The following is a 21510-nucleotide window of genomic DNA, read 5'->3' as shown; positions in this document are numbered from 1 at the left end:
CGGAATTAAAAAAGGCATGGGATGAACACAGAGGATCTCTAATTAGAAAATGGAAGTTATAAAAAACCTAACCTTAAATGCCTGCATGTGTGTGGATGTGTCAAGTGATGCTTAGATGGTGACTCTGGCTGTGATGAACTAGGGCTGATACTGGGCAGACTTGTATGGTCTGTGTCTCATACATGGCAATCTGGTTTAGGACGGGTTGGAAAGGACTTAGACAGCAACTTCAGTGGCTGGAACATAAGGACAGTGCTAGGCAGATTTTTACAGTCTGTGTTCCACAAATGAGAAGACGAATAGACTGGCGTGGGCTTCAATGGCAACTCCAGCAATTGGAACATAAGGATAGGGCCAGATAGACTTCTATGGTCTATGTTCCAGAAACACCAAGGAAAGACCATAATCAGGTATATAATATCACACTCATTGATTTAATCATGAATTGATAATGAGTGTGACTATTGGGCAGACTGGATGGACCATTCAGGTCTTTATTTGCTGTCACTTACTATGTTACAATTAATCCTCTTTGCTCCCGGGCTGATGCCCAGACCTCAGATGACACAGGCATAAGCATCAGATGTCACCTGACCTATGGTGCATGCATGTGGTGCCCTCTCAGCCAGTAAATCAGAGACAAATCTTACATGTGCACACCAGAGTGTTCCAAGTTTCAACTTCCATTCCTTCCTTGTCTACAGTGCTGTGGAACAAATCCAGAGAAAGACTGAGGGAGCTGACCGGAATTTTCTTTTATGTACCATTAAATTCTTACGGGGATGGGTGGGGATGGGTTAAATTTTTGCAGGGATAGGTGGGGACGGGTAAGATTCCAGCAGGGATGGGCAGGGGTGGGTAAGATTTCTGTCCCCATGCAACTCTCTAGTTCAGACCCTTCTGGTCTGAATTCCACCCAGGGTGACCTTTGCATTGGCCCACCCTGGTCTGGGGATGGACTCTCTCTGGCTCCTATCCCATGCTCCTGGGCTGGGTCTCTCCACTGCACATCCAAAGCTCTCCTTCACAGTTACTGTTTTTCCTGGTGGTGAATCTTTGTCCTTAGCCAATGTATTCACTTCTTCTTAAAAGGGATCCCCTTCTCCTTCTTTGGGTCACTAGGCAGGAGCTTGTGGGCAACCAAAAACACACAGCAACAAACAATACCAAAAAAAATACCCCTCTCTTCAGGGCAAACTATCTCCTGTATCTCCTCCCAGTCCCTTCCCCCCTGTCACTCCCCAGTCTCCTAGCATTATCTCTCTGCACTTTATTTCAAAAATCCTCCCCTTGGGCTGTGCTTCCTCCCACCCGGGGACCTCCCAGTCACTTCCCCCAGTGACTCTCTACAGGGACTCACTATGCTAGCAATCCCCCACTTAACAGGGGATTGCTTAATGTATGGTGCACCACTAAATTGGCTAATGAGCCAATTAGTGGCAATAATAGGGTGCTAATTGGCACCAATTTGAATTTATAATGATGTGCACCCAAATCCCATAGCATGCTACCTAAAAAGGGGCATGACCATGGGAGATGCATGGGAGAGTTAGGGGTATTTCTAAAATTTGTGTGCAGTGTTATAGAATACAGGGCATGTGGTTTTTTTTCTTGTTTCCCCAAGAAAGTGCCTGGTCTTAAACCACCTCAAGCCCTACTTGTACGTCACACAAATTTGAGGCATATTTTCAAAGCAGTTTGGGAGGCTAAGTTCCATAGGTTTCTATGGAACTTTGGGAGGCTAAGTGCTTTGAAAATGAGCCTGTCTACTGCATGAATAACCTTGGCTGCGCGCTGGGAATAACAGACAGTTGCCACCTTTGGCTAAGTGGCTCAATAAACTCTGGTACATCTGTGATGTGGAGAGGCTGTTAGCTGTCAGACACCATCAATTGCATAAATGGGAGCATGTTTGGGAGCCTTTCATAAGATGTTGCTCAGATTGACTGTTGTATACTTTTCTGCTCTTGGTGTTTGGGTATGTCCTTTCAGTCCTGGAATTATCTGTGGGAAGAAGGGGAGGGAAGGTGTGTGTGTGGGGGGGGGGGGGGATTAGTTTGGGAGGGGATAAACGTTGAAGTTCCTACTGTTTACCAATTGATATCAGGGGTGCAGACAGGTAGTCAAGCTGAGGTGGCCTGTGCTTCACCCTGTTGCTCTCAGTAGTGTAGCCACAGGTGGGCCTGGGTGGGCTGGGGCCCACCCACTTAGGGCTCAGGCCTATCCAACAGTATCACACATTTAGCGGTATTTGGTGGGAATCCCAAGCTCCGCCAGCTGCAAACTTCCCCCGGACCGTAACAAAACCGCTGCTGTCCACAACAGTGGCACCTGTGCATGCTCAGTTTTCAGTGCATTCCTGCCGCAGGCTGCCAAGATGGAGAGAAGCATTTTCCCACCAGCTGAGATATTATTTTGGTGTGTGGGGGAGAACACTTGATGCCCACCCACTTCTTGCCTAGGCCCACCCAAAATCTGCTGTCTGACTACGCCCCTGGTTGCTCTGTTACATAAACTGTTCTGTACCTTTTGGTTTTCAATAAAGACTTATTGCAAATTAACAGAACAAAAAGAAATTAAAGGAGAATGAAATTGACGATAAATGATCGAAGCACCAACTCTGCCTCTAGTTGTGGACAGTACAAATAAAAAAAGTAGCACATATGAATTTATCTTCTTGGGCAGACTGGATGGACCGTGCAGGTCTTTTTCTGCCGTCATCTACTATGTTACTATGTTACTATGTTAGTTGCCGGTATATTTACAACTATGGGTTCTTTCCAATTAAGTATCAAAGTTAATTTAAAATGGTCAGTGTGATAAACAAGTTAGTACAGTCAATAAATCTATATGCTAGCCGCCCGATTTTCAGGCCGTAAGAGGTAGCTGGGCTGTTTTCCCGCAATCCGCACTGACCCCTGATATTCAATGCTGGGCCATGCCCAGTGACTGGCATTGAATATTTGGTTTAACTTTGGTCGGTCCAACTTTAATCGGTCAAGCTGACATTGAGTGCTGGCCAGTTAAAGTCAGACCAGCCAAAGCTATTCCACCTATTGTGGCAGCCAAATGTGGCTACCAAACTTGGCCGGTTTAACTTTTAAAATTAGCAGTCAATTATATTGCGCAATATATCTGGCTATTTGTAAGCCACTAACCAGATAGCTGCCTAAGTGCCTTTTTAGTGGCCATATCATTCTTAATATTGGCCTCAAGGAGATCTAATTGGTGACCTTTGATATGAGATGGACCACCAGTGAAAAGGGAGAATTGCCAATGATCAAAGAATTCTGTGAAATTCTTGCTTTGAGAATCATTTAATGTATTAGAAATGAATTCCATAATGTCATTTTCTGCATCATTCCAATTGCCTGAAGGGCAGTAAAGTAAAACCAGACAAATATGCTTAGACAAAGAAACATCCATAATATCACACGCAACAATTTCTAACTGTGGAGAAATGAACTCAGAGACAGGTGTAAGCTTGAAGAAGGATTTCTAAAGAATTACTAAGCAAACACCCACAGAAGGTGAGCTCTCCACAGGAAAACCAATAAGGTAAAACAAACAGTGGATCCAACAAAAAGTCCTCTCACAATGAGTGTCTTCCTGAACAAGGTCTTTATTCACAATGGCACAACTGACCCGACACGTGACGTGTTTCGGCCGTGAGGCCTGCGTCAGGGGTGTAAAAAGTCCAAAACTGCCGCACCCTGCTCTTTAGTGCTTGAAACGGTCAGCAATATCCCTTGACCACCGTTGACACAATATGAAAAAAAGAAAACTACTGCCTCCACTAAGCCATCACCTCTTTTCTTGAGTCTTGTAAGATGAAATATCTTATAACCAGGAGGGCATAAGTTATTAATGATGGGATCATCCCTAGAATGTATTCATGTTTCAGTAATCAAGACTAGAGAATGACATGGGGATAGGGACCTGCAGTAACCAAGGGGATGGGGACAGAGCTTGTGGGGACGGGGCGGGGACAGATCCCACGGGACAGGGCGGGGATGAGGACAGAGCCCATGGGGACAGGGAGAGACTTTGTCCCCGTGTCATTTTCTACTCTGAAGCCTGTTAATGAACTGGACTGTTTTTTATGTCTGAGTGATGCAGAAAACGATAGTTTGATTTTTTGGAAAAACAAGCAAACATGCTGGTCACAACTGGCAAAATATGCATGGGGAATCCTATACATCCTGCTACCAGCACATCTTCTAAGAAGACATCTTCTATTGCAGGAGGGACTGTGGAAGACACAGGAGAGCTAGACTGAATCCTGAGATTGTTGATGACTTAAAATCATAACAGTACTTCATAGGGCATATTTCTCCCCCACTAGGGCATACATAACAGGTTATATTTTGTACCTCTGGTTTTTTTTAACAAGGTGGATTAGGATTCCTTGGGGCAGTAGAAATCAGCTATTGTTGGGGTTGGAAGGGTAGAGGGTGGTAGTGAGGAGGGTTTTTATAGCTGCTCATTGTTATTATTGTTTTCTATTTATAATTTATACACAATAGTTGCACAGCATAATGTTCCTTTTTATACTTTAATAACAAGATTTAAATATTAAATCATAAAATTGTTTGAGGTTTCTGCAGATGAGGATAGAGCCCATGGGGATGGGGACAGAACCTGCAGGGACGGGGCAAGGACAGAGACAGGGCCTGTGGGGATGGGGTGGGGATGGAGACAGAAACCACGGGGCGGAGTGGGAATGGGGACAAACTTTGTCCCCGTGTCATTCTCTAAGACAAAGACAAATTGTTCATTTACAATCCAGTCACGTATTATTTCAGATTTGTTAACCATCAATCTAGGATTAATATAACCTATTGGCATAGGTAAATCAGATGCAGTTTGAGAGGGTGTGATTTTAATTAGATGACGTTCATGCTGAAGCACTTTTAACTTATGGCTGTTTTTATAATAGGCTGAATTACGAAAATTGGAATAAGGATAAGTAGAACAACCAATTAAAGGCCAATGAAAGTGTTGCCTAGATGCATAAATCAGTGGGATATAATTGTATTCATCAAGTGCATGTAACTGGAGACTCACCAAGCATGATAGGAGAAATAAGATTGGGAGCCACTTAACTAAAAGAAATTCCATTATGGACTAGTTAGAATTGGATAAAAAGAGAAGTTTGATGGATTAAGATCCAAAGTACACTATGATGACAGAATTAAATTAATTCAGCAAATAGTAAGAAGAAAAGGAGAAAAGTTACTGACTAAAGTGAGAGACTAACCAGACCAGAGTATTCTATAATAACGCAAGGTTGAAGGATACATAATGAATAGATGAAAAGGATACACTATTAAAATGAGAGCCGTAAATTCCATGAGAAAGCAGCAGAGAGCAAAGTTAGCTAATAGCCAAAAGACGTTAACTAACATGAAGCACAGTATTAAGTAGACTGCATTAAGTATTGAACAAGAGAAGCTTAATTAGGTGGAAAAATTAAGGACAACAACATATTATCCTACCAATTAGGCATAACATTCATATGCAGCCCAGAAGCCACAGAAAGGCAGCACACAGACACAGTTGTTAAAGTTCTGCACTTGATAGTAAAGACAGCTAGTAAGCTGTCCATCATTGATCAGGCATGCAGTTCCTTTGGTGCTGGCTTCCCGTTCAAATGCTCAAAGGGGTGGAGCCAGAGCTGGAACTCACAGGAAGGTAAAGGCTGCACTGGAAACTAGCCGCTGAATCAGAATACAAAATAGGAGCTCATACCTCATATTGGCTGGCTCAATTGCCTCTGCATGGCTAGAAACTGTTTTGATGAAGGACCATGGCCTTGTTGAGGTCTGGAACAAAGAGTAGGCATTTTCCTACATAAGTAATGGATGCATGGGTTCAAGCGATCTGCAGTCCCTTCAAGGCCGATGCATATTATGCACATTATTAGAGGCCTAGAGTACCTCACTTCTTTAGGCCTCTATCTTAAAATTGTGGGTGAATTTCAAGGCCAGCTGTTCTGATATAAACTGCTGTAAAAATGAGATAAGTCCTCTATCCTGCTTATAAACGAAAGAGAAAAACACCTATATTGTGACCCAAATCGGGAGATAGACGTTTATCTCCCAAAAACGAATAAAGCGGTATAATCAAAAGCCGAATTTGGACGTTTTCAACTGCACTCCGTCGCGGATGCGGACAACGTTGATGGGGGCGTGTCGAAGGCATGGTGAAGGCGGAACTGGGGCGTGGTTATCTGCCGATCAGAGATGGGCGCCTTTCGCCGATAATGGAAAAAAAATATGCGTTTTTAGCGAGAATTTAGGGCACTTTTCCTGGACCCTGTTTTTCCACGAATAAGGCCCCAAAAAGTGCCCTAAATGACCAGATGACCACTGGAGGGAATCGGGGATGACCTCCCCTGACTCCCCCAGTGGTCACAAACCCCCTCCCACCACAAAATATGTCGTTTCACAACTTTTTATTTTTACCCTCAAATGTCATACCCACCTCCCTGGCAGCAGTATGCAGGTCACTGGAGCAGTGGACTTCAGGCAGGTGGACCCAGGCTCATCCCCCCCCCCCCCCCCACCTGTTACACTTGTGCTGGTAAATGGGAGCCCTCCAAACCGCCCCCCAAACCCACTGTACCCACGTGTAGGTGCCCCCCTTCACCCCTTAGGGCTATAGTAATGGTGTAGACTTGTGGGCAGTGGGTTTTGAGGGGGATTTTGGGGGCTCAACACCCAAGGGAAGGGTGCTATGCACCTGGGAACTGTTTTACCTTTTTTTTTTTTTTTGTAAACGTGCCCCCTAGGGTGCCCGGTTGGTGTCCTGGCATGTGAGGTGGACCGGTGCAGTACGAATCCTGGCCCCTCCCACGAATAAATGTCTTGGAGTTATTCGTTTTTGAGCTGGGCGTTTTCGGTTTCCATTATCGCTGAAAAACAAAAACGCCCAGCTCAAAAAAAGATAAACGTCCATGTTTTTTCGAAAATACGATTCGGTCCACCCCTTCACGGACCCGTTCTCTGTTCGATTATGCCCCTCTATGTCTTCTAGGAGGGTTAATATTATTGCAGTGTCTGAACTTATTCATATCTTCCAGCTCATGTTCTAGCTGCATCATTTTTTTTACTTGTTTTTGCAACGTTGTTTGAAGCTGTTTTGCATGAGTCTTCAGGCGTTGCTCCACTTCCTCAACCTGGTTATTGTTGTTCCTTCTTGGGTTTTAAGTTCTTGTAACGCTGCACTGAAATGAGAGTCTCTTGATTGTCCTTAAGAAGCACTTCGACCTATAATATTTCCCGCATGATAGCAGAGAGTGAAATCTCCTCATCTTTCAATCCTGGTGATTTCTGTGGCAACATGAGTTCTGCTTTCAATTTTTCTACACCATGAAATGTGGGTGATGAAATATATAACCTGTCAGGTTTGTACATTGCCATCTTGATCTGTAATATGCCTGATCTGCAAGATTATAATGTAAAATTAATAAGAGCCTAGGCTCTAGGTCAGGGGTGGGCAACCTGTGAAATGTGGTCTGCCATTGAATTTTATGCAGCCACTGAGACCATGGGAAGTATACATAGAAAACATAATTAACCAGAGTTTTGGCAAATTTAAATACTGTATTTCACAAATATATTCAGAATTGCCATGCTAGCAGTTTGTTTCTACTGTTTTTAGTGCGATTTTTACTTATTTATCACAGAAGGTATATGGAGCTGTTTGCATTTATGGTTCTGACATTATGTAATGTTGCAGTCCTCTAGAGGTAGTACTGACATTCATGCAGCCCTCTGTGACCATCTAGATCCATGCCCTCTAATTCCCCCCTGGTATTCTCCTTTCTCTCTATAGAACACAAGTGGACCTTGACCCCCCAATCTTTTTTTAAACTTTCCCTGGTGGTCCAGTGTACCACGACCCCCCGTGACCCTGGAAACCTTTTTAAAAAATTTCCCTGATGGTTCAGTGGACCAAACCCCTTCCCCTGCACAGGCGGCACCCAGACCCTGCCCAGTGCATTCTGTGATGCACTGGGCAGGGCTAAACACCATATAAGGGGAAAAACTCCTTATATGGTGCTTAGCTGATTTTGGGCATCCTCAACTGCTTTCCGTTGCAGAGACGACTAAAGTTCAAGGGGGCATGTCGGCATTGTACTGATGGCAGGACGAGGGTGTGATAAAGAGATGGGCGTCCTTGGCCGATAATGGAAAAAAGAAGGGCATCCCTGACGAGCATTTGGCCGACTTTACTTGGCCCCTTTGTTTTCACGACCAAGCCTCAAAAAGGTGCCCGAACTGACCAGATGACCACCAGAGGGAATCGAGGATGACCTCCCCTTACTCCCCCAGTGGTCACCAACCCCCTCCCACCCCAAAAAAATTTTAAAACATTTTTTCCAGCCTCTATGCCAGCCTCAAATGTCATAACCAGCTCCATCACAGCAGTATGCAGGTCCCTGGAGCAGTGTTTAGTGGGTGCAGTGTACTTCAGGCAGGCAGACCCAGGCCCATCCCCCCCTACCTGTTACACTTGTGGTGGTAAACGTTGAGCTCTTCAACCCTCCCAAATCCACTGCACCCACATGTAGGTGCCCCCCTTCACCCCTTAGGGCTATGGTAGTGGTGTACAGTTGTGGGGAGTGGGTTTTGGGGGGGAGGGTTGGAGGGCTCAGCACCGAAGGTAAGGGAGCTATGCAGCCGGGAGCAATTTGTGAAGTCCACTGCAGTGCCCCCTAGGGTGCCCGGTTGGTGTCCTGGCATGTCAGGGGGACCAGTGCACTACGAATGCTGGCTCCTCCCATGACCAAATAGCTTGGATTTGGTTGTTTTTGAGATGAGCATCCTCGGTTTCCATTATCGGCGAATACTGAGGTCACCCATCTCTAAGGCCAACCTAAATGTCAAGATTTGGGCATCTCCGACCGTATTATAGAAACGAAAGATGGACGCCCATCTTGTTTCGATAATACGGGATGCCCTGCCCCTTCACTGGGGGCGTCCTTAGAGATGGGCGCCCTTAAAGATGGGCACCCAGTTCGATTATGCCCCTCTGTATGTCCATTCTTAAATGTTTTCCTGCTTATCAGTTATATAGACTACAACTAGTGCAAAATACTGCCATAAATCTTCTTCATGGTTGGAAGACGCATGATCACGATACTCCTCTTCTTGTTGCAAAGCACATGCTTCCAGTCACTTATAGGATTCCTTTTAAGATTAATATTTGTCACAGATCCAATCCATAGGTCTTCCTTCTTTTTTAGCTAACCTTTTAATTCCTTATTCCCCTGTCATATCTCTTCGGTCCGCTAAGCAGGGTCTTCTATCAATTCCTTCCTTTCATCAGGTTTTCCTAGATGTGTCCAAAAATTCATTTTTAGTGTGGTTGCACCAACTTTATGGAACACCTTCCATTGTATTTGCCACTGGAAGGTTCTTTTAATAATTTTAAATCTAAGTTGAAAACTTACTACTTCTAATTAGCTTTCCCACTTGACATTCTTTAATTTCTGATAAGTGGCCAAGATGTCCCAAGCCTCCTAGTTTTATTACCCTTCCCTTATTACTCTTTTTTAAAACTTGTAATCTTTCCTCTCCCTGTTTTCCTCAGGTGTTTTGTGTTGTTTAAGTTTGTCAAGTTTTCCTTTTCTTGATACAGTTTAGAGATGGCAAACTGCTAATATTTCTTTGGAAAATTTGCAGTATATCAAATAAATTGAACCTTGAACCGTTGTAGTTTCCCCTTCTCCATTTTTTCTGAGACATTTATTTATTTATTTATTCATTCATGCATTCACCGCACAATCCCAAAGTACTTGACAGCTAACAAATCAACATACATAATAAAAGTGTACAAAATAATACATCACGACAAAAAAACTTACATATATATTAAATATTCAAAATAAACCATAAATATAATGCTTCATCTCGGCAAAAACTCTGCGAATATACATACTGATGTGATACTTCTCCATTCATTTCATATACTCTTTAAACTAACATCCAAAAGCCTGCTGGAACAGAAGGGTTTTCAAATTTCATTTAAACTCTGCACAGTTCTACAGTACTCTCAATGAGGATGATAAGCCATTCCAGAGCTTTGGACCTACAAGCCTGAACACTAAGGACCGATACTCTTCAAGTTTAATCATTTTAAAAGATAGTATTTCCAACAAAATTGAGTTGGATGACCTAAGTGTCCTGACAGGTTGATAAATGTGCAATGTTGTAGCAATAATAGGTGAGACTAAATTATTTTAAATCTTACACACCAGTAATAAAATCTTGAATATGATTCTTTGTTCTATCGGAAGCCAGTGAAGCTCTATTAATACAGGTGCAATATGGCAAAAACATAAGAAACCTGAGACAATTCTTGGTGAACTGCTTTGCCTTCCAAAAAAAGTAATGTTGCTTACCAGTAACAGGTGTTTACTGAAGACAATATTCATGAGGAATCTAGGGGTCGATAATCAGCCAGCGGCGCTCAGCGTTTTCCTGACTGCCACCAGCATTATTCTTGGGAATTCAATGCTGGGTCATGTTTGGGCTTCAGCATTGGTTTCCAGATCTGGCTATGCCATAGCCCGTTAAAGGGGTCCTTTTACCAAGCTGCAATAAAGTGTGGGAGTGTGTTTTTGGTGAATGCTGGGCCATTTTTAACCGTGGCTGGGAAAAAGGACATTTTTTTAATGGGGGCAGTAAATGGCCATATGCTAGAATTAAAGGTAGTGTGCGGCTATTTACTGCCTGAACCCTTACCACTACCCATTGAGCTAGCAGTAAGGGCTCACACGCTACACACATGCAGCACACACCAATATTCCTGTACTGCCGATTACCACCAGAAACGCCCCCTACATGAAGAAAGTAGAAAAGTATTTTCTACAGCGGGAAACAGCACATGCCAACTTCAAAATTACCGCCAAGTGGGCATGCTAACTGGTCAGTAGAGTTGATTTGGCATGTGCTACATGCACAGTAGCCCTAGTACCACTGCTTTGTAAAAGGGGCCCTAAGTATGATATTTATCACTTAACTAGCTATGGGGCACCACATAACAATAGGGCTAATTTTTATGCGGTGACCTTGACCAGTTAAGTGTTGAGTATCAGCACTTAACCAGCCAAGTGTCAACTCTGCCAGTGGAACACTTGCAAAATAGCAGGTTTTGCTTTAAGTGGTAACCGGTTATTTTCAGTGGCACTAACCGGGTAAGTGCCACTGAAAATGATCAGTTAACTTAACTGAAAAAACAGCACAGAGGGCCTTTAAAAACAAAAGGGACACAAAACTCATATATTAAAAAAACTTTTAATGATGAAATTTGATTGAAGAGAGACCCGACACTGAAGGAGTGCGTGAGCTCAATATCGTATGATATATGGAGAAAGGAATATATTATAGACAACTTTGAAAATCAACAGATGTTCTGAATTTGTCTGTATAAGCCTCCTCGTTATTGGTGTGACCCCTGACGCAGGTGCGGTAGCACCGCAACACGGCCCGTGTCGGGTCTCTCTTCAATCAAATTTCATCATTAAAAGTTTTTTTAATATATGAGTTTTGTGTCCCTTTTGTTTTTAAAGGCCCTCTGTGCTGTTTTATTTGCTTGGACTTTGTGTGTACTCGGTTCCCTCTCTCTGTTACATTACAGTTAGCTTAACTGGCCAGGAACTGTTTCTGGCCATTTAAATTGCTTTCAATATTGACTCCATAATCTCTGCTTCCTTCAGAAGCATGAATATTCTTTGCATGCATGATAAAGTCCTCTAGGTCTTTCTGCCAAGCTAAAGATCAATTGTCACTCAGTCTAAAGTGCATGTCATCCATTTGGATGGCTGGTGAATAGCTGTAATCATAGAACACCTCTTGTGGGTAAGAAACCTTGGGGCCCTTTTACAAAGGCATGCCAAAAAGTGGCTGCAGTTGTGTGGGTGCGTGTATTGGACACGTGCTAGACCATTTCTCCAGCGCGTCTGGAAAAAAAGGGGGGGTTGGGCTGGGAAATGGATTGCGGCAAAATGACAACCAGTATGTGTCTACTTATGGCCTGCGCCCTTAACTCCACCCACTGACTTAGCAGTAAGGGCTCTCGTGTTACCCGTGAGATAATAGTCCAGCGCAGGTTCCAACTGCTGATTACCGCCAGGAATGCAACTGCGGTCGAAAATAGAAATTTTTTTCCACTGTGTATTTTTGGACTTGGAATTACCACGTGGCACATGCATTAGCCGGGTGGTTATGCCGATTTGATGCACTCTACATGCGCGTAGGCCCTTACACACTTTTGTAAAAGGGTCCCTTTGGTTTTTCTAAAACCATTTTCCTATTTCTTCCATTTTAACATTTTCTTCAGTCTTCAGTGCAGGGAAAAAGACAAAAATCTAATAATTTCTAAAAGTATGTTGTAAATTGTTGAATAATTAAAGCATGTCAATTCAATGCAAGTATGTGCATTCTTTGAGAACATTAACGAGTGGGTATTATAGATGTGTTCATGATTTCTATAATAAAAAGCATGCTAAAGTACATTGTGGGGCATTGCTTCCTAATTTTGACTAAATCTTTAGGTACTGTATTCAATATTATTCCTGGTACTTGAACCATGCAACTTACATCTGTCTGAGGGTCAAAAGGATTTCTTATACCTACAGTAAGTATATTTTTTGATTACTTCATGAAGTTGAATACTACAATATCATACATAATGTATTAAAAGTTAGTAACAGAGTAGAGGGACCAGTGCCCACTCTCCCATACTGCATTACCAGTAGCACACAAAACATCTTTAATTGGATTGAAACAAAGACTGAAGTTTAGTGAATAACAACCAATCCAAACTTTAACATAAACAGCAGCATATTACAAACCTTAACTTGATTCCCTCATCCCCCTCTACCTCACAGTACCTGAATAGTCATAATACCACACTCACAGCAGCTGGCCACCTTCAACAAACTTTGGTTTCAGATACCTTCTGGCACACTCCTGCCAACCAGTCATGACCCAGGGTGAAGAATCTACTCACTGGATAATTACTGCCTTTTATCCACCACTCAAAATGGAGTGTGCAGCCCACAGGTCATGCCTCCATCACCACTCACTTGCTCCAAAATAAATTCCATTAATCTTTTAGAGGGCTAGTTAATAAGGGGATTTTATCACACCTTAATTCAATCAACCTCACAAGCTGCATATTCATACTGCCTCGGAGCATTGTGGAGCTAACCTATGGTCCAATGCTTCCAGGTCATATCTTAAAGGGGCTGGACAATAAAAGGTTATTCTCCCTCTTCCCACCAAAGACCCCTATAAACATATCTCCTCCCACTCCCAAAAGCCCCTCTGTCATCTATAACCTCCTAAATCTCCCTATCACAATCCTCCTTCCAAAGCATCCCCACTGCCCCTCCCCAAAGTGCCCTCCCTTTTGGGGCAGGAATGATCCACAGTTGCTCCTTCCCCTGGCAATGATGGCTTCAAAGTGTACTGGCAAACTCTAGCAGTTGTCTTGTGGAATACTGCCAGGGGTCACGCTGCTGTATAAGGGTGAAAGGCACATAAATAGCCCTTATAAGGGAAATGAGGCCCAACTAGTACAAAAAGCCCTTATACGACAGCTTGAGCCCTAGCTGCAAGACTACTGTTAAGGGTCACTGGTACCATTTTGAACCTAGTGCTGACAGAAGCAGGAGCTATTAGGGATCATTCCTACCCCAGACCCCTAGAAAACAGGCATTTCACCAGGTAGGCCCTACAGAAGTGTGACAGGGGTCTTTGTGGAAAAGGGGAGTTTCTTCAGGTTGGGGATTACAATAGGGAACTTAGGAGGGGTCTTAGGAAGAGGCTTACACTCTATCCAAAAAAAAAAAAAAAAGCCTAACCTAAGAAATGGGTATTTCAACCAAGCTGTAAAATAATTCTGTTATCAAGAAAACATATCTAACATTTTGTAAGATAACTAAACACTTAGAGGTTCTTTGTAATATTTTTGTAAATGATATTGCTGAAGGGCTGTCTGGAAAGGTTTGCCTCTTTGAAGATGATACCAAAATTTGCACTAGAGTAGACAACCCCGGATGTTGTGGATAGTATGAGGAAGGAATTAGTGAAGCTAGAGGAATGGTCTGGAATTTGGGAGCTTAGGTATAATGCTAAAAAAAAAAAAAAGCAGGGACATGAATATGGATTGCAAAAACCCGAGGGAACGGTAGTTTTGAGGGTGAAGAACTTTTGTGCAAGAAAAAGGAGCGATTGATTGAATGTGATGATCTTAAGGTGGCCAAACAAGTAGAAAAGGTGATGGTGAAAGCTAGAAGGATGCTTGTGTGCATAGGGCAAGGAATGGTCAGTAGGAAAAAGGAGGTGATGATGCCCCTGTATAAGTCTCTGGTGAGACCTCATCTAAAATAGTGTGTACAGTTCTGGAGACTGCACTTTCTAAAAGATATAAACAGGATGGAGTTGGTCCAGAGGGTAGCTATTAAAATGGTCTGAGGTCTTTGTCATAAAGTGTATGGGGACAGACGTAAAGATCTCAATATGTATTCTTTGGAAGAAAGGTGGGAGAGGGGAGATACGATAGGTATTTAAATGTCTCTATGCAGCATAAATACACAGGAGGCGAGTCTCTTTCCAATTGGAAGGAAGCTCTGGAATGAGGGGGCATGGGATGAAAGTGAAAGGGGATAGACTCAGAAGTAACCTGAGGAAATACTTCTTCATGGACAGAAAGCAGAGGGTAGTTATAAGTTATTTTACCACGAGTTTTGTGCTACTTTAGCACAGCATTTCAATGCATAAAACGGGAACCTGTGTTAAAATAGGTTGACTTTTAGTAAAATAACCCATCTTAATAGTATCTCTCATTGATAACTTCCTCCTTAATGCCAGTTTATGCATGTCTAATACATGAAGAGTGCTTCTAAAATGTTACATTACATTACACTATTCTACGTTCTATGCAGATGACATGGAAAAGAAGAAGCACCAGAACAGACATCTGGGAATTTACATATTAAAAAGCAAAATCTAAAAAGAAAATCAGTTCACATATTTCTTAAACAAGACAGTTTTAAGTTGTTTAAGAAATGATTGAAAATAAGTGACAACACGTACAGATGAAGGAAGAGTATTCCAAATTGTCATAGCTTGATAAGGGACTGAAGCCGAATGCTGTTGTAAATATTTGACTGACTTAACTGAGGGAAATAACAGAGATATTTGTCCCTGCAACTGCTGTCATTTCAACTCAGAGAAAAATTCTACCCAAAAATTTCCTTGCAAAGACTGATAAACCATTATACACAACTTAAAACAACATCTCGCTGCAACCAGAAGCCAATGTAATTTATAATAATAAGGAGTGATAGATTCATCCAATCTTAAAAGAAAAAATATCACTCTGAATCATCTGCAGTCTTTTCATTAAAGTATTAGTGCATCCCACATATACGCAGTAAGGATTGAACTATAAGCCTGAAAGGAAACAGTTTGAAATTTCTTCCAATCAATCTTAGTTTTCTTAATAAGAAAAAGGCATGTTTTATGACCTTATTAACTTGATCTATCATTGTCATTAGGCAATCAACTTCAACTCCTAAGATACGAGAGGAAAATTCAAATTTAAATTAGGTCTTATTGATATTAAAATTGTATTTACCCTCAATATCGTTTAGTGTCATTATCTATAAAATACACATGGATGCGTGCATTTTCCCCCAGATTCTATATAAGGTGACAAAAGTTATGCACACAAATCGGCACGAGTAGCTGATTTGCACGTTTAACTTAATTGATTAATTAGCCAATCAGCACTGATAATTGGATGTTGACAAGCAATTATCAACACTGATTAGAATTTACTCACAATACTTGGTAACTGCATTCTATAAGGTAGTCTGCGTAAATTCTACCACATGGATCTCAAAAGGGGGCATGTTCATGGCAGGAGCATGGGCAGGTCGTGGGCATTCCTAAGTTTTATATGCAGTGTTATAGAATATGCCTGATCTGCACCAAAATTAGGTGTGGGTATTTGCACCAGGTTTTATTTGGCATAAATGGCCACGACTAAATTTAGTCACAGGAACGGTCACTATCAGGTAAATTTTCAAAAGAGAAGGGTGCCCATCTTCCGACACAAATCGGGAGATGGGCGTCCTTCTTGCAAGGTCGCCCAAATTGGCATAATCTAAAGCTGATTTTGGGCGCCCTCAACTGCTTTCCGTCGCGGGGACAACCAAAGTTCATGGGGGCATGTCGGCAGTGTAGCGAAGGTGGGACTGGGGCGTGCTTAGGAGATGGGCATCCTCGGCCGATAATGGAAAAAAGAAGGGCGTCCCTGACGAACACTTGGGCGACTTTACTTGTTCCATTTTTTTTCACGACCAAGCCCGAACTGACCTGATGACCACCGGAGGGAATTGGGTATCACCTCCCCTTACTCCCCCAGTGGTCACTAACCCCCTCCTACCCTCAAAAAAATATTTAAAAATACTTTTTGCCAGCCTCTATGTCAGCCTCATATGCCATACTCAGGTTCATCGCAGCAGTATGCAGGTACCTGGAGCAGTTGTAGTTGGTGCAGTGTACTTCAGGCAGGCGGACCCAGGCCCATCCCCCCCATCTGTTACACTTGTGGTGGTAAATGTGAGCCCTCCAAACCCACCAGAAACCCACTGTACCCACATGTAGGTGCCCCCCTTCATCCCTAAGGGCTATGGTAGTGGTGTACAGTTATGGGGAGTGGGTTTTGCAGGGGGGGTTTGGGGGGCTCAGCACCGAAGATAAGGGAGCTATGCACCTGGGACCTTTTTCTGAAGTCCATTGCAGTGCCCCCTAGGGTGCCCGGTTGGTGTCCTGGCATGTGAGGGGGACCAGTGCATTACGAATGCTGGCTCCTACAACGACCAAATGGCCTGGATTTGGTCGTTTTTGAGAAGGCATCCTCAGTTTCCATTGTCGCCGAAAACCAGGGACGGCCGTCTCAAAAACGACCTAAGGACAACCATCTCTAAGGTCGACCTAAGTTTCATGGGCGTCTCCGACCGTATTATCGAATCGAAAGATGGACGCCTATCTTGTTTCGATAATACGGGTTGCCACGCCCCTTTATGGGGCCGTCCTGCAAGGACGCCCTCATGAAAACTTGGGCACCCCATTCGATTATGTCCCTTCACGTGTATTGTATAAACTGTGTCTAACTTTAGGTGAGGTTTATAGAATACTGCTAAGCGGATTTTTTTTCGGCATGGAAATCAAGGTATCTTCTATAACTACGCTCGTAACTTAATTGGCTTAATGAGGCAATCAGCGTATTTAACAACACTTAACAAGCAATAATGAGCACTAATTGGCCATAATGAGAATTTACACACACAACTCACTAAGCATATTTTATAATGAACTATGCCTAAATTCTAAAGCACGCAGTTCAAAAGAGACATGGGCGGGGAAATGGGTGTTTCGTGGGCGTTCTGAAATTTCTGTGCATAGTTGCAGAATATGGCCTAGTGCGCGTAAATATATGAGCTGGGATTTACGCCAGGTTTTCAATTGTGTAAATGGATGTGCATAGTTTTACTTGGAATATCAACTAAGCATAGTCTATATACCGCATTTAAATCTAGGCACACTTATAGAATACACTTAGGCGGAAATCAGTTCCACATGGATTTTTTTAGATGCCATATATAGAATCTGGTCCTATAGAGAGAGTTTGGTCCTATTTGAGCTAACATTTACACCTACCGCTGTGTCATAAATGTAAGATTTAAGGACTTAATTTTAGAACAGAAGACCAACAGAAGTCCAAAATAACATCTAATTTACAAAAGCTTCTCAAGCACCTGTATGTCTTTATAAAATGGGCTCCCAGATTGAGTCCCAAATACATAGGAATGCTTATGTACAAATTGACACCTGCATTTATATTTTATAAGTTACATCCATATAAAAATGTATCTTATAAAATACGCACAAACATTGCAACCCTACCACAAACTGCACACATGGGATCACTTACATGCAGATGTCATAAAAGTAGGTGCACAGTTTCCACACACATACTTTTCACATGCATTGGCAGTCACTCAATTGTATTAACACAAGCTTTACATGCAGGAAAAAGCTTTCAAAATTACCCCTAAGAATGAAAGTGAATGGGATCTGATGTACTGCTTTTCTGTGGTTACAATCAAAGCAGTTCACATATTATATACAGGTACTTATTTTGTACCTGGGGCGCTGGAGGCTTAAGTGACTTGCACAGGGTCACAAGGAGCTGCAGTGGGAATGGAACACTGTTCCTCTGGCTCTCAGGCCATTGCATTAACCATTAGGCTACTCCAGGGGCGATTCAAGATGGCCGCATATTGACCAGCAGAGAAGCGCCGATAATCTCGGGAGGATTATACCTTAAACTATGCCACATACCAAGCGGAAAGGCGTGGTGAAACGGCTTCCCTCGCCTCCTACGACCTCGACGCCAACACAGCCGAGAATTGAACGCTTCTTCTCTGGCTTCTCTCGGAACAATCAGGAGAGGGATCCCCTAGAGGAGTTAACCGGAGAAGCGGAAGCTTCACGGGGAGAGGAAGTCTCCTTGTCGCCACCGTTGTTGGTACTCCCTCCGTGCCCGGCGTCGCAGATAGCCCTGGAGAAGACGTACTCAGCCACCGGAAGTGTGGAAGAGAAAACGTTGTCTGAGGGAGCAGTGCTGTCGGAGGAGACGCTGGGAAGTGAGACAAGTTCTCAAAGAAAATCTTCGGAGGTAAACCTAGGAATGATTTGGACTCTGTTGAAGAAAATAGAAGGGGCTTTGCAGACGACATCGGGTGAGGTACAAACTTTAAATGAAAAATTTGATGAGATGAAAAATGCAGTGGATATGGCGAAACAAGAATTTGCAGCAAAAACAATTAAACTAGAGAAAGAAATAGAACATTTACAAGACTTTAAAATAACAACAATTAAAGATAATACAGATTTAAGGCGAAAAATAGAACAAATAGAAAATTATAATAGACGCCTGAACCTTCGCGTCCTGAATTTCCCTAAGCTCCTAGGAAGTTCCCCGTTGGATTTATTTAAAAGATACCTTAAAGAAAATTTAAAAATTCCTACAGACGCTATGCCTCCAATAAATAAAATTTATTACATTGAAAATTCCAGAGGGGAAGTGGGAAAGACGGGAACCGAGGGTGAAAGTCACATTGATTTAAATGTTTCGCTCTTGTTAGAACAATCTTTGGAAAATGTAACACAAAGAGCTACTCTTCTAGTATCGTTTGTGTTTGAGCAGGATTCCAATTCTATAATGAGACTGTACTTCAGAAATGCAAAATCTCTTTTTGGAGGAGAGCGAGTGTGGATTTACCCCGATGTCACCAAACAAACTCAGCAAAAGAGAAAGGCATTCCTTGCTTTGAAAAAAGGGACATTGGAGGTTGGGGGTTCCTTTTTCTTAGCATACCCATGCAAATGTATTGTAAAGCTGGGATTAACAAAATATGTGTTTTATTCACCAGAACAGCTCAAGTCATTCATAGAGATGAGACAACTGAGATGAATAGTAGAATGAGAGATATGCAACCTTTGTTTAATTATAAAAATATATGATAAGTAATCTTCTCTTTTCATTAGCCCCACTGTATCATAGTTTGTGGTCTAAGGAAGCATGACAGTTTATTTTGTTGATTTTAGTTATGCCTTCTGTAAAATATTTTGCTGTATTTCAATGATCTTTGTCGCTGTTTAAAAAGGTTGAAATAAAGAAATATATTAATAATAGGCTACTCCAGCACTCCAGTGCCTAAGTTATGAAAGCATATAGGCACTTTGTATGTATTTTATAATGGCAACATATGCTCCTATGTGCCACATTAAAATTACCTTCCAGAAAGCTCCTGCATAAAGTTACATCTGCTCTCAGGCATACATATCTTACCCTCCTAACTTTTCATGTGTTTATTTTATACAGTGTAGCCTAATGGTTAGCACACTGGGTTCAGAACTGGATTCTGGGTTCAACTCCCACTATGGCCCCTTGTGACCCTGGGCAAGTCACTTAATCCTCCATTGCTCCAGGTACAAAAACTTACAGGCCCTGCTACAAAGCCATGTGGTAAGGACTAACACATGTTTACCTGCAACAAAAAGTGGCTTTACCACAGGGCACGCTGAGGCATCCCGAGGTAATTTGGGGATGTGTACATGATACCCATGTGCTAAAAATTTAAATTTATTTTTTATCGCTGGGAACAGAATGGACATGTTCTGCGCTAATTAGTTAGCATGTGGGCATTGCCACAAGTGAACTGATTAGTGCAGGTTTAACATGTGAGTCCCTACCACTTCCAAAATAGATGGCAGTAGGGGCTAACGAGCTAATGGGAAAATTAGCGCGTGGCTATTAATACCAAAAATTGGAAATTTGACCATTTTATCCCAGTGGTAAGAATAGCCTTATAGCGCAGAAATAATTCACCACATTGTTAATGCGAGAGACCTTACTGCTAAGTCAATGGCTGGTGGTAAGGTCTCAGACCCAAAATGGACACGCGCGCCAATTTTTATTTTGCCGCATGTCCATTTTCGGCAAAAATATTAAAAAGGCCTTTTTTTACAGGCGTGCTGAAAAATGATTCTGTGCGCGTCCATAACACACGTTTACACTACCTCAGCTCTTAGTAAAAGGACCCGTAAGTCCATAATGGGTCCACACTAAAGCTACTTTTTACCACTGTGTGGTAAAAAGGCCTCTTAGATTGTGAGCCCACTAGGGGCAGAGAAAGTGCCTACCTATAATAAATGTACACTGCTTTGATTATACAACAAAAAGGCAGTGTATTAGATCTATGAGTCTTATCCTGTACCCTCACATATAAGCATATCTCACAATGGTTCAAACTCCACCCCTGGGAATGTTTATGCATAACCTTCAACTGTAAAAGTACATGGCAGTGCAAATACTTATGCAAGAAGATACCCAATTTTTTAAGCACCTGCTTCTGTGCACAAAACACTGTTTTGTGCGCATAAAAGGATCATAAATTACCTCATAAATGTTACTACCTTTTAAAGGGGAAAAAGGCTAGAATGAGGTGGAAAAACTGAGTTTCATTCATTTGTATGTTGAACAGATATATCTTTAAAGCACTGTCAGGCAATATACTAGGCATGATATATGCAAAAGTAATTTCTCCTTCTACATTTATGATCACTTCTGAGCACATTTTTTTCTTTTGTTTCTGCAGCTTTAAAGCAAAAATGTCTTGCAAACATCTGCAAATCTATCTAAACTCCAGAGGAAATATCTGAAAGAGGCACTTTGAATTTCTTGCAATGCTTCCCTTAATTTTCCTTTCTATTATATAGTCGCTGTGTGTTCATTGCTAATTAAAAGGTTTTGACTATTTTGTGAAATTCAAATTGAAAACCCAGTTTAAAGAAATTGTAAACCTGATGTATCATATCATGGAACCTTAAATTTGACTGTAATAAAGCTTTAGTA

The 21510-nt window shown here is 42.2% G+C and overlaps 1 protein-coding gene across 1 annotated transcript in view; it reads left to right on the top strand.

Moving 5' to 3' along the window:
• The window catches only part of HHLA1 (HERV-H LTR-associating 1), an 87398-nt gene extending 66101 nt beyond the window's left edge, over positions 1 to 21297 (top strand). The window contains exons 10-11 of the mRNA XM_030189934.1: positions 12566 to 12648; positions 21254 to 21297. Of these exons, the coding sequence (XP_030045794.1) occupies positions 12566 to 12648; positions 21254 to 21297 (127 nt within the window). The remainder of the gene's footprint in view (positions 1 to 12565; positions 12649 to 21253) is intronic.
• The last annotated feature ends 213 nt before the right edge of the window (positions 21298 to 21510 follow it).

Source organism: Microcaecilia unicolor, chromosome 1 (assembly GCF_901765095.1).
Source record: "Microcaecilia unicolor chromosome 1, aMicUni1.1, whole genome shotgun sequence".
In the NCBI taxonomy this organism is placed as follows: Eukaryota; Metazoa; Chordata; class Amphibia; order Gymnophiona; family Siphonopidae; genus Microcaecilia; species Microcaecilia unicolor.
This window is presented reverse-complemented; position numbering and strand designations above follow the sequence as displayed.